We start from the raw sequence: 17,226 nt of genomic DNA, 5'->3' as shown, positions 1-17,226 counted from the left end.
AGATCAGTGCTAATCACCCAACTCTGCAGAAATCTAAATGAAGTCCGCCCACACTTTAAATTTTTTTTGTGTGAAGACACAAGTCAGCAGATTTTTCTTCATCGCCTCCTCCCATTCGATGAATGTTTTAAAGCGCGTTTTCGTTTCATATTTGTTGTTCGTCAAACGGTCACGTTTCAGGGTACACCAGGGTGTCGCGGTGCTTTGGTTAAACTGACTGAAGTGAGAGGCCCAGACTGTTTCACAGAGCAGCATTAGTATTTCATACTAAAACAGGCAATTATTGAGCTCATTAACTGATAATGCAGGCTGTGGGTTTGCATGTCAATAGAAAGCGGTGTGTCTTTGGTTTTTCCATCCCGCTTCCGTCAGAGCTCTATCTCGGCAACCCCATCAGGGTCTAATGCTAAGCTAATGAAATCTGAATATTTAACGAACAGTGAAATTCATCAAGTCAGTGCTTGCAAGGGCAAAGATATTCGCAAAAAAAGTTTCTTTAGTTCATTTAAGCAAGTGGAAAACGGATTTAGGGATGGCGTCTGTTAAGACTCTCACGGTCATCTAGGAATGGAGGTAAAGCTCTTTTCACTATTCATCTGAAATGGTTCACCAGTCTTAACTGGCGGAGTTACAAATAAGATTTCAATATTTGCACTGTTCAAAATCGTATCATTATTAATGTTTACTTCGTCGGAAGAATTCTCATATTCATGAATATTTATTATTAAAGTGGTAATTAACTCCTCCGAGTGTGCAGCTATAAAAAGATAGAATCAAACCAGTTCATTTACTGATTATGGTTTTTATTGCATCATAGAAAGCCAAATCAAATATATGCATATAACATATATACAGTAACTTAGTAAAATAAGGTCATACTTCACAGTGGGAACGTGGGAGGTTTTATTGGTCTGATGTTTCTGGACATTTCATCAGTTTTAGTGAAAGTTTGTCTTTTAATCAGTGCAGGAATAATTTTGTGCTCATACTCAAAGTCAAACATTATGACACTCATTGACACCGCTTCAGTGACAGAAACTTGTCATTTGTAATGATGAAGCTTTATAGAAACAGATGCAATAACTGCTGGGTGTGTCTAACAAAGAGAAAAAAGGAAATGTTCTTAAAGCGTTGACCCTGATTTCATCCTCTCCTGGTTGATGAATGTAAATATGAGACTTTCCTGAAGTCTGAAAGCAGCAACAAAATACGTCTGTAAACTGGTAAATGGGAGCTTCTCAAGTCATGACTATCCCACTTCTGAGCTTCATAAATAAAGGGAATGGATGGATTTAGACAGTGGGAAATATCATGTTTCTTTCTGGATCAAGAACATGAAATTATACAGATTTATTTGTTATACCACAAAGATCAAATCATTTGCAAATCATTTTTCCCCCACGCATGTATTGTGTAATACAGAGACACAGTGTGCAGACTAAACAAGCTTTTCCAGTGTGTTCTGTTGACTGCCAATATTTATCTGAAGCATCAAGACGCCACATGTCTCTTTTCTCTTTTTTTTTTTTTTGCCCTGCAAGTCCTTCCATGTCAGGAGCTGAGTGGAGGAAACTGCCTGCCTGCCTGCCTGCCTGCCTGCCTAGTGTCCCGCTACTCCAGCTCCGCGCGTGCACGCTGTAATTAAACCATATAAGGGCAGGTGCGTGCGGGAAGTGGCACGCCCGAATCAGGTCGTGGTTTCGACGGGCCTGCTGTGTCCTGTGGTCGCCCTGCCCCTCCTTCCCCCCTCCCCCTCCTCTCCTCCTCCGCTCAGCCTGCCAGGAAGTTCAGAAGCTCGGTCACCGCCCCGGCTCCAGCCCCCCCCCCCCCCCCCCCCCCCCCTCCTCCTCCTCCTCCTCCCTCATCCATTGTTAGTAGCCTGGTTCACATCGGAACGCTCAACAGAAAACTCTCCGCTCATCAAGAACCATCACAGCCACAACTTTTTTTTTTTTTCTTTTTGGGTTTTCCATTCTTTCTCCACTTCTGAGAGGAATTAACTCGCTCGGCGGTGAAGAGCGCTTCTTTCCCGGGACCGTGAGGTGAGGAACAGGGAGGAAAAGTTTTGGAGGAATTCCGTCATTCCTCCATTTTGAACTTTTAAACTTTAGCTTGTTGTCGGAGAGCTTGCGGGGACAACTTCGTTCGCACTTTATGGACGCACTCCGTTGTATGTCGACGATTTTGACACGGTTTCGACACTTTTGGTCTAAAGTTGTCCGTCGTGTTTGACGAGGGCCCGGCGTTTGTTTGTCGCTTAGCATTAGCATTAGCAAGCTGTGGGCAAACGGCTCGGCTGGCTCGGTGTCACCTGTGACCCACAAATGAGAGCAAATGAATACGCGTCGGAAACTGTTTAAATTCTCGTCACCCCGTCGCGAAGTTTGTTCGCTTGTTCCCAATTGCCGTTACTAACGTTGAGACGAGGTGACGGGGTGTGTTTATGAAGCTCGCTGTCGGAGGTTTTAAGTTGAGCTACTTAACCTGTGTTAGCATTGTTAGCACCCGATGCTAACCGACCAGGTGATCGACCCGCCCTGTCACTCCTTCACGGTCACTGTTTTCTTATACTTTATCCGGGGTCGTGTCCCGTTTAGGCAGAACTTTTCATCTCCATACAATTACAGGTGTTCGTTACGAGTAGACTCGAACCTGAGAGATTGCTTCCGATTACCTTTTGAGATGTCTGATTTAGGAGCTTGTTTTGCCACACCCAAACCGTGGGAGTAAAACCCAGTTTCACCCCTTCCTCTGCTTCTCCTGCTCCCTTGAATAATCCAGTTGTAGATCTTGTTTATAAACTAGTTTGCATGTAAATTTACCTCCACATGTCGACGTGTGGATTACCGTGAGCTAATCAACACTCTCAAGAAGGATCCGTTCCTCGGATTTACACTAATGCCATTTTGTATTTAGTTTGAGCCGGAGTAAAAATCATATCAAAACGAACACGTTTTAGAGTGATCAGTGCACTGGAGATGACAACAGTGAAATGAGTTATAACCTTGGCAGATCATCTGCAGCCAAGCGCACAAGCTGGCAATTCCTTTCGATTAAACCTTTAAAAAGTGGGATATGTCACAAGTGCAATCAATCAATATACAGACCAGAGGTGGTCTGAAGTTCAAATTGGTAGTAGATCGCATATTAAATGACGGTTAACTATAATATCAGGTTGTCATCATCCCTGTGTTCTCTCATTGCTTGTAATGTTCTCCCGACTTTGTTGACAATGTAGGCTAATGGCTCCTTCTGACAGTTTTCTCATCATACAGCTGACCAACTTTTCAGTTGAAACCCCTCAGCCCTCGGGGCTCACTGATTATCCCTGCCCCTCCATGTTTGAAAGCTAATCAATAGACTTGCAGTCAAGCCCAAAAGGAGAGATCGAAATGGGGCCACATTATTGCTATATTCTGCGAGGAATGGATCATTGCTGGCACTAACAAATGACTGCTTATATATATATATATATATATATATTATTCTGCAGACAATTTGAGACTGGTATACAAAAAAAAAAATAAAGCCCACCAATCTTGCATTTTGTATATTTTGTTCAATTTAAGAAACACTCTTTTGGAGCTGAAGAGTTGCTTACATTTTTACATAAATCTGTTGCAATGTTTTCTCTTTAACCATGTTGTTATGTCTTTCTCTTAGATAACTCGGCACCATGACAACCATCAACACAGCAAACATTAACTTCAAATGGGACCCAAAGAGCCTGGAGATCCGAACTCTGGCAGTGGAGAGGCTTTTGGAGCCACTGGTCACCCAGGTATATGAACACATTGCATTTACATGGTGCTATAGGATGGGATGCCGGTACTTATTAAATTAGGATCTCAACATTTCACCAGTTCAAGATTTTAATGTTTTGTGTTGGTGTTATTCAGCAATAAATGTTAAGAGTAAGATTTGTATCATATAATGGATAATAATGACCAGTCTGCGTGTGTTAAACTCATAATCCATGCACAAAATGTACACTTTTTCGGTTGATTATTTCTTTGTTGTAACAATATTTACGGGTAATTAGTCTTATACTATTGCAATGCCTGGTCATATTTCCACACTTGTAAGGAATATGCATTTATAGAATGGGCAGCAGAGATCAAGGTGCCATGATAAATTAAAAATAGAATAGAAAATACTTGAATAATTCCAGAGGGAAATTCTTATACAGCGTTGCTTGACACAAAATACAATATAACATATGGAATGTTAGACTATTGAATAAGTCTGAATAAAAATTAAGTAAATACTAATATGAGAAGTCTTGATCTCCATATGTCTTAGCATTGAGTTGTTCTTCAGTGACAGCATGTGCTGGGTTTCCATTGAAGCCGTGGTTGCTCCCACACATCACAGTGCTCTCACCAAAAGTGTTTACCTTGTTTTATCCACATTTTGACACTATGATGCAAGGGTGGTGGCATAATGGAGACTCATTTGGCACATTTTTCATGAAGGCAACCTGGCTAAACATCTGTGCTGCTCATTCCACAAATGCGCATTCTTCACAAATGTGAGGCACTTTAAAAAGGGAGTAAAGAGGCTATTTGACATTATAATGAGTAACAATCATTGGGGAAAGTCTCTGTTTTTCCCCCAAATACAACTAAAATCCTGAAGCATTCGTTTGTGTTGCTGAACATTCCCGCTACAGGTCACCACTTTGGTAAACTCCAGCAACAAAGGTCCATCCAACAAGAAGAAGGGGCGCTCCAAGAAGGCTCATGTTTTGGCCGCATCCGTAGAGACCGCCACGCAGAACTTCCTGGAGAAAGGAGAAAAGATTGCCAAAGAAAGTCAGTTCCTTAAGGATGAACTGACTGCTGCTGTGGAGGATGTCCGCAAGCAAGGTATATTGAAAATACATATTGCAGCAGTGTGTGACTTCTAGGCTGTACAGAGTGCTTCTTAAGATAGTATGGACGATAAATAAATCATAAGCTATGTACATATCATGTGCCCTAGTTGAAGACCTTGATATAAGAATATGATTTGAGCCTGATAGATTTCTTTTAGCTGTGGGCTTTATTTCAGGGATCCCATTAATAGACTTTTCATTTCGGCATTCAGACGGTTCACATTCATTTCACAGGAGATCCCATCATTGCCTTGCCTTCTACCTGGCTCCATTTTAATGATGTCTTAATGTAGGTGCCTTTAGCCCGCTGTGGGGTTGCTTGGCATGGATAGGGACTCGAGCATCGATGATCCTACCGCCTTCAGTTTTAATGTTATAGCATTTTTAAAAGATTATTTTTGTGCTTGTAATTATACTGCAGTTAGCCACAACCTTGTGTATGAAATGGAGCAGCCAAAACATGATCAAAGAGGATATTTGTAGTGTGACGTTCTGCTGGTTAACATGAATATGACCCGGGGGTATAGGACTTGGACAACCAATTTTTTAACTTGACTAATTTCCTCCTATTTTCATGGGCTCCAGAATGATTGGACAATTGCCACATGGTTTAATTGCCATGTTTGAGTCCTGTTCCCTTTGTTATGAAATGACAAATTACAGAGATTAAGAGGTCCAGAGTTAATTGTAAGTGAATTTTCATTTTGTGGCTTGGTACTTTCAATAAGCAGTTAAAGAGGTGTCGGCTGAAGTGATGGAGGGCATCATTAGGGCTGAAAAAATTAAACAGAACCTGTCAGGGTGACAGAAGAAGTTTTAAGAGTGGGAACAAAAAATGTGTAAAGATTTACAAAGTCAGTGATTGCTGCATTGTGTAGATTAGATTATGTGGTTAAGAAGGAAAAAAAACTGCCTCACAATATCCGGTCAAGATTATTCTCCAGAATTCGGATGCATCATTGTCCTGCCCCCTGTGGAGGCCAAGATGAATACAACAGTTTAGGCAAAATACAAACTCTGGGGATATTTAAGAACAGAAAGGCCAGATGAGATCTTGTTGGGAATCATTGGAAGAAGTCAGCCCAACTCTTTAGCAGGATTTTTTTGAGCAGAAAAAACAAACAAAGGTTTAGTTGAACCAGAATGAACAGAAGTGAAGAATGTTTGTCAGACATGGCGGAGGCATAGTTGGAACATATTGAGCTGCCAGTGCAGTTTGTGCTCTGCTGTTTATTGATATAGGGACTGAGAACAAATTCAGATGTTTAAGGAGCTGTACTTTCTGTTTAGCTTTAATCCAATGCAAAAAAATGATAGGGCAGCCTTTTTCAGCAGTGTCGATGCATAATGACCCAAAAAAAAGTGGCTTAGGAGCTTCCTAAAGCAAAGCAATGGACCATTTTAAATGCTCTGTTCAGTCACATGAGGTCCTCCAAATTGACCAAGCATTTCACTTCATAAAGACATGCAGAGTATTTAAATGTGTCTGTAGTAAAGCAACTAATAGGAAGAATGAGCATTCAGCTACAGCCGCTGGTTTCCAGACTGAAATGCAAATCCTTTACGTAAAGGACTGCTTCAATTATAGAAAGTCATCCTTGTATTTCTAATTGTGTTGAATTGTCCAATTATTTTTGACCCGGTGGAAAAAATAGCTTCTTGAAGAAATTTTTTTTTTTTAATTAATCCTTACTGCAACTCCTTCTTAAACTTAATGAATTAAATTTAAAAAAATAAGTTTCTCAAACGCATTTAGTTTCTTCTGAGATCTGTTGTGTAAGCAGTGGCCAATCATTGGCAATTTTGCCTCTCTGAAACACTTATTGATTTGACTGCATGACGGCTTCTGGAGTTTTCACTCACACACACCTGTGGTTGCAGAAAATCTTTGTCACTCTATAATGTGCAGTAATGTAACTAAAGTTTGCAGTCTATTTCTATAACAACTTGAAAACTAACTTGTTATATACTCGGAGACTTATGTGGTGAAAATGATTGAAGAATTGTATTGTTGGCTTCGGGGAATCGTCTGGCGTTTCTCTGGAAAGATAATCTACTTCATGGAGTACCAGTTCAGTTATATGGCAAAAATAACACGCATGCTGTACTCTCTCATGTTCCTGCTTTTTAATCGAAATGCTTCCCTTTTTAGCCACAGCCACGGAAATGAGAACAGCAGAGCGTACGAAGTGATGAAAAACGAGGGGGAAAAAAAGTTTGCCGATGTCGCTGATAATGTCAGATTTATTTAAATGACTATATCTACCTACCTGGTGGGAGTCCACTCACATACACTCCATTTCCAATTCAATTTCATGACTCCCACAAGTCTGGAGACAGAAATTCACTATCACATCACCAGCCAATGAAATTACTATTTGTCTTGCGATAGCAGGTTCCATAATCTAACAACCACATGAGCGAGTCTAATTTACTCCTTTCTGCTCTGTATATCTGTCTTTTGACACACTAGCAGACCACTGAGACCAGGGAGCTGCGACTGCGGGGTGGCTGTTATCACCGTCTGAAGTGACATCTGTGTCAGTGTGTCTTTTCTCCCCAGATGCCCAGCCAGCTAGACCCCCACCCCCGCCCACCCCTATGCTCGAGCTGTGCTCGAAGTAGTGTGTGTGAGGGGAGGGGAGGGGGGGGGGGGGGGGGGGGGGGGGGGGCACGGCACGGCACGGCACGGCACTGCTCAGTGCCCAGGAATGTTACTGTAGTTGTGGTAAGCTGTCACCGGGCTGGAATTCAGTGGCTGTTGTTAGCTGGTGCCTGGGCCTGGCTGTCAGCTATGCCATGCTGCTCACTGGAGCGTGCCTGGACTGATAATATGGCCATTGAGTAGGGTAAACCCCCCTCCTCCACTCTGGACTCGGAAGGCATTTTCCACCCAGCTGTGACTTACCAGCTGTTTGGGATGGGGGGGAAACTCCATGATGGTAAACGATGACTGTGCTTAAAATGCATGGTGAAGATGCTAGTGGATCAAATGTTTCTTTCTCCCTCAAATCTTTGAAGATTTAGTGCCTGTGCTGCTTTTCCATAACTTATTCAGTGAACTTTTCAGATATATTTTGTTTTAGTGACACACTAATGGCAATTCATCATACAAATTGGCAGACATTTCTTTTCTGCTTTGATGCTTTGTCTTTACTCAGCCATTTCTGTCTGCCCTTGTCCTTGTTCTTGCTGTCTTGCCCTTTTCCTCCCCCCTCGTCTGTGTCTTTGTTGTCCTGCTGTTCGGCAGCCTTATTGTGTGATATACATTTTAATCATGTCATCATGCACTTGGTGGGCTGCAGGTGAGCGTTAGATAGATGAAAGTTTATTAAAGGAGCTCTGATCACTATCTGCCCCCTGAAAATGGCCTTATTGATTTTGCTCACAGTGGGGAATAACAGCCTGCGACTGTGGACTGTTTGAGGTCTGTGTTGTCGATCATTTGCACAAACGGCTCTGGCTCTCCATCAGAGTGAAATGGAGACAATCTGCCAGAGATAGTTGTCTTTAGTTTTCTTAAATAAGCAGTGTGCCACTGAATTAGGAGCCCATCTCTGAATCTGAGAATTTTGTTACTAGAATCAATCCACCCAGGATGAAATGCCTCATTTTTAAGCTAAAAGCGATTTCATTTATTTATTTTTTCCCGTAGAGAAAGTTGCAGATTAATGTAAATGCTTGCTAGAGGGCAAATACTGAACTAAAGGTCAAGGGCAAATCCTTGTGTTTGGAAATTTGTCGGTAGGAGAGGGGTTGACATTAAAAGTTGGATTCCGAAATATACTATTATGGATGCCCTCAAACCAGACAAAGTACTTGATAAACTACATGACACAACATAGCTGCAGCTGCTTGGACGTGGACAGTATTTTCTGGTGCTTTTTAGTCAAGAAAATATATCATGTGGTCAAGATTTTTCATACACGTTATTTGATCTTTGGACAGTTTTGGAAATTTTGTGGTGTGATTGACCGTTACTGCTGATTAAGCACTGCTAAAGCCATAATCACTTCTGTGTCACACTTGGTTCACAGCTGTGTTTTGTGTCGACTCAAACATTGCCTGAATTAGATATACTGTAAATGAAGCTTTTTTTCCTTGGCAAAAAACCGTGCCTGTTTGGCTTGAATTCAATTTCTTTCAACACTTACCGAGAGTGTCTTTATATTGGGCTGTACACCTTATGAAGACCGCACATCTGAGCCAACTCTGCAGTATTGACGAAGCACGGACGGAGGCGATACGCTGACATGAGCAGAGCAGCTACTGCCTTGATTCTGAGGAGGAGAAACAATGTCAGCGTGGTTGTAAACTTCTAATTGCCAATTGAAGTGTGTATGTTAACATTTGATTTCTAGATGATTGCATTTATAAAAAAAAAAAAAGCCAAGTCTGTAGAAATGGACCAATTCATTTCTAAAAGGTAATTTCATTTGTCTGATTTCAAAAAGACAAAAACTACTTCATCCAAAATATGCTTCAGAGACTTCCAAACAACGTGCGGCTACACTCTGATCAGAACCAAATCTCTTGGGCTAATTCATATCTATTAAATATTGGCACGGACTTCTGTTAGTTCTTCAACACTTTTCAGAGTAACTGACTGTGCAATTTGAGGTAGTGATTGCTGAAGTGAACGCTCTTTCAACTCGCAGTCACTTGGGAATAGCTAGAGGATGAGTTGACTAGCACGACCTTAAAGTTACTCTACCAGAAAATAAAATAAAAAAATAAAAAAATTCTTCTCATAAAATTGAACACTCCTACACGGAGAATAAACCAATACTTGAAAACAAGACCTTTACCACTCGTTTCCACAAATTTCCAACCCACAGTTGCCTAAATCGAAATCTAAAATATCAACATTGGACCGATTCAATCCAGGAAAAAAGCCAGACTTTCTCAGAGACTATCCAAGTCACGAGGAGAGTCATAAATGTTGTGAAACTCAGTTAATTGTTTTTCCAGTGCGACCTGAGATCCCGTGAGATCAAGTGTCCAAACGTGATCTTGTGACACAGTGCCTCGGGAACTTTGGAGTTTCCCCGACCGCAAGATGTCAACACACCGGAGGATGAGCAACGAAATGTAAATGCTTAAAATACGTGTTTGAGTGTAATAACGGAACTTCCTTCAGTTAGGGTTAGTATAGTTTTGACAACCTATTAGAGATGTACATCACGTTGCTACTTTAGTTGATGATAAAAAAAAAAAAAGTGTTGATGCGTTATTGTTGAAGTTTCACTTGAGATTGCCAATATTTTCTAAAGATGGTGACATTTCGTCAAGCCTGTGGTAGTCCAGCATTATCTGACACTCACCTGGTCACCGAAGGTACGTTTTAGAGTCTGCAGCTTGTTGCCTCAGGCCATCACCTCTTGAAAATGTCTTGGTTTTGTTGCGTGTCGGTTGTAAAGACACCACCTGTATTGTTCAGTTTTATTGTACTTGGCAGCACTGATGGCAGTAAAACGAGGCGCAGTCATTGGTGTCAACAGTTTATGTTTTCAAGAACTCACACAGCCACATTTTGAATTTGAAATAATGTTCCCAGAATCTGGACTTACTTTCCAGCAATTTCGAAACATGTTTTCAACAACAACAAAAAAAAAGCCTAAGAACTTCTTATTTGGTTTGCAGATAAATTATGTGTGCATAAATGATCAATGTAGATATTTTGCTTCTGAAGTATGTTTTGATGATGAAATTTGATTGCGTGTAAACAAGCTACTAAACTGAGTTGACCTGAGAGAGCAGCAATATTCTGCTTTTCCATGTGCTTCTGCATGAACTTCCTTTTTTTTCAAAGCGCATCAATCAAACACCTGTTTCCCACAGTAAATATGCCGGTGACGTTCAGTAAGACGTTGTTATTCTGAGTGGCGCAGGTGGCATGTGTGCTCACAACATCTGGAGCTAGATTCAAAATGAGCCCTGCAAGTAAAAGAAGGCATAATTGCTGGAGTCAAAAATATTTAAGCTGAGGTAAAACCATGTGGTTATTCTGAGCTGGGTGACTCACTGTATGTAGAGAGGCAGCGGGAGAAAGGGGACTTGGTGAAGAGGAAAACAAGAAACTGAGGTGCTTGATTAGTTTGGGAATCAGCCGGTCTGAGCTGTCTCGTATTCGCCACCCTCTTGTTCAGCCTGTTGGGGAACTTATTGAATGCTTGTGGCCAAAACACTTGGACTACATTCCAGAGGTCTGAGCCAAGAATTTACTTCACCTTGTATCTAAATACAGCTTGCTTGTTATCTTGGAGTGAGAGAGTACACCAGTGCTTTGACTTTGAAAAGAAACACTGCACCACACTCTTTGCTCCACACCACCAGTTGATAGGATTTGTGTTTTTTCCAATACCTCGTCACAATATTTTGTTACAGCTCTACACATAACCCTTGCTGTTGTTGAAAGCACCTGCTGTTATCTAAACTCTTTCTGCGGTGCTGTGGTGTGTGTACCTTTTTGTTCTGTCATAATATTTTCAAGGAATGTAGCAGAACTTAAAAAAGCAGACGCTTTGATCTTTATCAAAATTAAATAGTCTTTTTGTAGAAACGAGATGATACAAGTCAGCTTTTACTTAAAAAATAATAAAATAAAAAATTTCGCTGTCGAAACTTCCAGTCAAACAACCGTTGGTGTCCTGGGAGATGTGCTTACCTCTGCATGCATGCGTCAAGTACAGCACTAGAATGTGTGCACAGCGGTGCGGGGAGCACAGCCATCCTGCAACACTCGCCTACGTAAATATGCAGGTCTCCTCTCTAAAGAAATGGGTTGATTAGGTTTGCTAGGCATATCGGCTTAACCAAAGCAGGATTTATTTCTTTTTGGCTGACTTTGTATTTGTAAGTTGAGCTTTTTCTTCAGGCAAAAACTTTTTAGCTCTTTTGTCTTATTGAATAGTCAATTTGTAAACATCGATCTGGTCTTTTTTGCAGCGTTCGCAGTTTTTCCTGAATGCATATAACATACAGCATAGAAAATCCAGCGAGGCTTTGAAAGCTCCTTCTTCTGTAACACTAATTTCATACCTACAGTTTTGAACTGTGGGAGGAAACCTACAACGGGGAACATGCAAACTCCTCACAGAAAGATGCCTAAGCAGGAGTGAAACCAGGAAGAGATTTGCATTAACATTTAACAAGTGACACAGATTGCTATTAGACATTCGCCTAGATTAATGCAGTGTCATATGTGTGACTGTGACGTCCATGTATCTTTACTGTCATTTTTCTTTCCTTTTTTTAATGTTAACTGCTTCGATAAACAGCCTCTCAAATAGCACTTTTATTTTCTTTAAAGCACTGCCGCAGAATGACTTAATCTGCTCTCTGTATGCACAGATTGTTATAGAAGAAAGTGTTTGGCAGGATGGTAACAACCAAGCAGACTATAAACTGCAAAATAATTTGTCTTTTCACAACACGTCATTGTTGTGAGAGAATAATTCATGTGGCTTGTCATTATCTAGTTTTTTTTTAATTATTTTTGCTTCAGTCTCTCTGCATCATATAAAAATAGATAAGTGTGTGTCTTTTTGTTGCCTCGGGCTCTTTAATGCAGTCGTGGTGGGTATGAGACCTTTTTGAGAATTTGAGTTTGCCTGCGACTCCACTGAAGTGAACTCTGGATTTACTGTCATGTTCATGATGCGGGTCTACAAAGTCTTTGTGTGGCCAGTCAGCTGTGCAAGCCCATCCAGCGGAGGACAAAGCCTGGTGCTGGGCAAACCAGACAGTGTGGCTTTTGTCATGGTTTTGACCTCTTTTCTTTGTAAGGGCTGCGTGTGCATGTCTGTGTGGCGGCACAAATACTCTGTGTGACACGTGCTGACCCTTCACAGGCGGGAAGAATACATCAGACTGCCGACTCTCCCACAAACTCATCTGAATCTCGGTGCCAACCTTCACTCGGACTCGGGAATGAAGTGATGCGAAATGCAGTGGTGAAATGTTGCAGTGACCTCCAACAGACACATTTGTGGCCAAATTTGGGGACGGTTGGGATTATTATCCACTTTACTATCAAATTTCACACAAATGTCTTGTAGGATAAAATAAAGTGCTGACATTTTATATTCAAAAGGTCAACGTGACTGTAACATCAGAATATTCTGCATAAAACATTTTCCGAGCCATTCTTCAACTCTCTAACTTAGGAGCAGAAGAGCACATTATGACCATATCTCATATTTTGTCAGCATGTTGATTGAGCACACTAGTCTGTGATGCTCACCTTGAGACTGTGATGTTTATGTAGATCCTCTGCTTGACTGACTTAAAAATGTATGTAAATGTTTTAGGAATAAAGTATTGCTTGAGTGATTAATGGATATTAGTAATTCAGGGGATTTATATGTCATGGTGTGTCAAATGTATGTATTTGATATTGTGGGGGGGAAATGAGTCGGCTGACCGCTGGTCACACATTTCATAGTAGTCCACAATCGATTTTCACGGCTTGTTATATATAAACGGCAAAGTAAAAGTTTGGTTTGTTCCCCCTTTTTTCTTTAAATTGTTCTTTGAAACTAATACAGATGTTTTGCTTTGTCATTCATTGCCAGGTGAGTCGATGCGACAGGCCTCAGGTGAATTTGCAGAAGACCCCTGCTCCTCTGTGAAGAGGGGCAACATGGTGCGTGCTGCCAGGGCCCTCCTTTCTGCAGTCACACATCTGCTGGTGCTGGCAGACATGTCTGATGTGTACAAGCTCCTGCTGCAGCTTAAGCTGGTGAGACATTTGCATTCTATACATTATAAATCAATGTGTGGATGATTCTACCTAGCTTGCTATCATTCTCTTAGGCTGCTATATAGACAGTTATCAAGGTATATCAGTATTTTTTTTGAATTTCAAAGCATTGCTTCAACAAAGCTAAAACAGAATAATTATAGAGTTTCCAGCGGATTGTTCTCACTCAAACATAAAGCAAAGCCAAGCTTGCTTTAATTTTTGTCTTCTCTCTTCCCTGCCACCTTGTCTTAGTAATTAGACTGCATGTCCAGGCTTGTTTAGGGACAAACGATAGATGGTGGTGTGAGCTTGAATGACGCCCCCCAGCCCCTCTATCAGAACCACCATTTTAATGAATGCATTTATTAACTCAAAGCTCCATGTGAAGATATCAAAACAGTGAAATGTGCCTTCATTTTTTATTTATTACAATTTGATATCTTTTCATCTCTGGGAACTTGAGATGATGAGAAGCAGCTTATTAAAATCACAGCTTGATTGATTGGCTTATTTTGATTGTAATTTTGAAAACTGCTCTTTGAAATCTGAAGGAGTGCAATCCTAGTGTGCAGTTCAACATTTTAATGCAAACATCTCTAATGAGTTGTAGGTTGGTGTTGTGCAAGCGGATCATTCACGTTGTGTAAATTGAACAACATGCATTAATGAGCTGTATTCCCGTTTGTCACTGTCTTTAGTAATGTCTGCTTCCCCCCCTGCATCTCAGGTGGAAGACGGTCTGGTCAAAGTGCGCGGTGCAGGAACGGAGCAGGACTTGGGAATCCAGTATAAGGCCTTGAAACCAGAAGTGGACAAGCTGAACATGATGGCTGCCAAGAGACAGCAGGTAATCTGCCGTTAGAGTGACAAGGTCAGGTCGTAGGTGCAGAGATATCCACTGGATTTAATTGACTTGGTAGAGGGAGGTCTTCAGCAACATGAATTGCTATTAGTGGTTTTGTTGCTCATCACAAAACAAGCTCTCCAACCCACACAGTTAATGTTAAGTTAAACGATGGGCTACAGCAGGCGAGACCGCCTTGCGCTTTCGTAAAGTAATTAGACACAGAAAGCATGAACAATCTCCTTATTACCAGTTGCAATGACGTTGGGTAAGAGGAAAGACCATAAAGGCTCGGCTCTAAATGTGACAAAACACATTTACTTGATGAAAGATATAAGACGGGAAACACTGGCTTTCCTCACTAAAGTCAAAGTGGTAGTAAACTGTGAGGGACATTACAACACATTGAGGTATCTGATTGAATTATGCATTTTCAGAATTTTGCAATAAGAAAATAATAAATCCAGATTTTTTAATTTGCAGTTTTTATCAGAACAGTCACCATGTAGGGTCAAGCAAGCAGTGGGTGGAGTTTAAAACGTTGTACACATATCACAGTGGCGTTTGATATCTTCATGCATTTCTGGTAAAATCGCTTGAGGTAAAAGAGGCATGTTCCAGATTGATGGAGATCTCTAATCAGGAATGCACACTGACCAGTTTAAGCTGAGATCTGAATTCGTCAATGTTGATGGTGGAGAGGCGACGCCATGCAAACATGCATGTACACCACAGGTGTGGTTGTGATTTGAAAATTGATTAATCTAAACACTTCCACTGGATGTTGAGTGAAGAAAGGACACGGAGTGCAGTTTTACATGATTATTGGCGATGACATTTATAAAGTCCCTTGAAGTAATTCTTTGACAGGAAACTGATAATTAAACATTTAACTCCTCAATTAGTAACAAACTGGTGTGTATTTAAAAATGGATGAGTTGCTGCATCAAACCAACACTTTCACCAGCATGAAGATTTGAAGGTTAACATGTCCCACGTGTGAAGCGAGCATCGAAGCATGTAAACAAAAGTGAACCATTGTCTGGAAGTCAAGTTATTGTGCACGACACTGCTTCTCCGGAGGTACAAATTTGACTCGGCTGCAGTTTTTATGAAAATGTTGTTTTCACACACGTCATAAAGTGTTTAAATAATGTAAGTGTGGCATTTCAGAGAGTCTGCTTGAGTTTCATTGGGCACCAACTCTTTGCTCTGTAAACACCTACATACCATCTTCAACTGCAGATTCCACCCTCCAGACAATTGTGCTGCACATTGACTCTGCTTCAGAAAAACAAGTGATCAATGAAAATGACAAAATGATCACTGATAATTTTGAGAGAAAATTGAGTTGTAATGACACTTTTTGTTAGGAATAGATAATGTTTAAAACGGGTGCAGGATCTAATGGGGATGAGTCGTGGTGGCAGAAACCCTGGGAGTGTTCCATTTGGAGGCCATCTTTCATTTTTGTCTATGCAAGCTGGGGTTTTTTTTTTAAGCCATAAATCTATGCCAGCGATCACTATCTCCTCTCCTCCCTCCTATGAGGATCTAATTGCAATACAATGCTGAGGTCTGAATAGTAACGCATTAAATTGCAAAGACACATTATAATGGCCTGATTATGACTGTGTTGTGTTACCGCAGGGGACAGAAATAAATCTGGGTCAACTAGAACAAACTCTGTCACACTTAGTGTCTCTGTAAGGGCATAACAAGCTCTTTCTGAATCTAATGTATACTCCCACCACGCCCCCCTGTAAGTATTCCATCTCCCGGTTTAACCCTGATTTTTTTATTTTTTTGTTCTGTCCTGCTTTCCACCTCATCCTGCCAGGAGCTAAAGGACGTCCACCACAAGGACCAAATGGCTGCTGCCCGCGGAGTGCTACAGAGGAACATCCCCATGCTGTACACAGCGTCCCGTGCCTGCCTGCAGCACCCTGACGTGGCGGCCTACAAGGCGAACCGTGACCTGATCTACAAGCAGCTCCAGCATGCAGTGTCTGGCATCTCCAATGCTGCTCAGGCCACTACCTCCGAAGACTCTGCGCTCAATCAGACAACAGGGGGTGGAGAGCTTGCCTTTGCCCTCAACAATTTTGATGTAAGTCAAATGAGTCGTTTCCAAGTCACCACTCATTTAATTTCTAATTTTATTTTATCATGCCACATATCAAAGTTATTTCCCAAATACCATATTAATGAATTGAAAGCATAATGTCTACTGAAAGTTTAAATTCTAGGTCCGAGAGAGAGAGAAAGGGAGAGAAAAATCCAAAACAAACACATTAAGGTCATGCTTGGAGATTTTGAGGTTTGATGCTATTTAGATGAACCCAACCCAGATGTAAGATGGCCACAACGTCTCCAGGGGGTTAAAGTGAGGTGAAATCAGGATGAGCTATGTGGTCAAATCAAGCAATGGCTTATGGGTACATTGAGTCTGTTCTTGCGTCACTACTGCCTCATTCTTGATTTGCTTCAAAGTCAAATGAAAGATATTTACTGAGCTGCAGCTTTCAGAGTTTACAAACACATGACATAAAATATATTACTGGTTTAACCTTTATGTAAATTTAAAAGCAGTGGGAAACACATTTGAATTTCATTAAATATCTTAAAAAATGCCAAGTTTGCTTTCTAAATGTGTTGAAATTCAAACTGCAAACACTCGTCATGTACCTCTCGCCCTTCGTGCCCTCCTTACTGTGATGTTTTGTTTTAATTGGTTTGAATCACTTCTTTAAGTTCTCT

The 17,226-nt window shown here is 41.0% G+C and overlaps 1 protein-coding gene across 1 annotated transcript in view; it reads left to right on the top strand.

The window, feature by feature from the left end:
- The first annotated feature begins 1,662 nt into the window (after positions 1-1,662).
- Positions 1,663-17,226, top strand: part of ctnna1 (catenin (cadherin-associated protein), alpha 1) — a 79,400-nt gene continuing 63,836 nt past the window's right edge. Inside the window, exons 1-6 of the mRNA XM_080465809.1 lie at positions 1,663-2,042; positions 3,664-3,781; positions 4,673-4,868; positions 13,453-13,619; positions 14,350-14,469; positions 16,307-16,576. Of these exons, the coding sequence (XP_080321935.1) occupies positions 3,677-3,781; positions 4,673-4,868; positions 13,453-13,619; positions 14,350-14,469; positions 16,307-16,576 (858 nt within the window). The 5' untranslated portion in view covers positions 1,663-2,042; positions 3,664-3,676. The remainder of the gene's footprint in view (positions 2,043-3,663; positions 3,782-4,672; positions 4,869-13,452; positions 13,620-14,349; positions 14,470-16,306; positions 16,577-17,226) is intronic.

Source organism: Lipophrys pholis (assembly GCF_963383615.2).
Source record: "Lipophrys pholis genome assembly, chromosome: 6".
Classification (NCBI taxonomy): domain Eukaryota; kingdom Metazoa; phylum Chordata; class Actinopteri; order Blenniiformes; family Blenniidae; genus Lipophrys; species Lipophrys pholis.
This window is presented reverse-complemented; position numbering and strand designations above follow the sequence as displayed.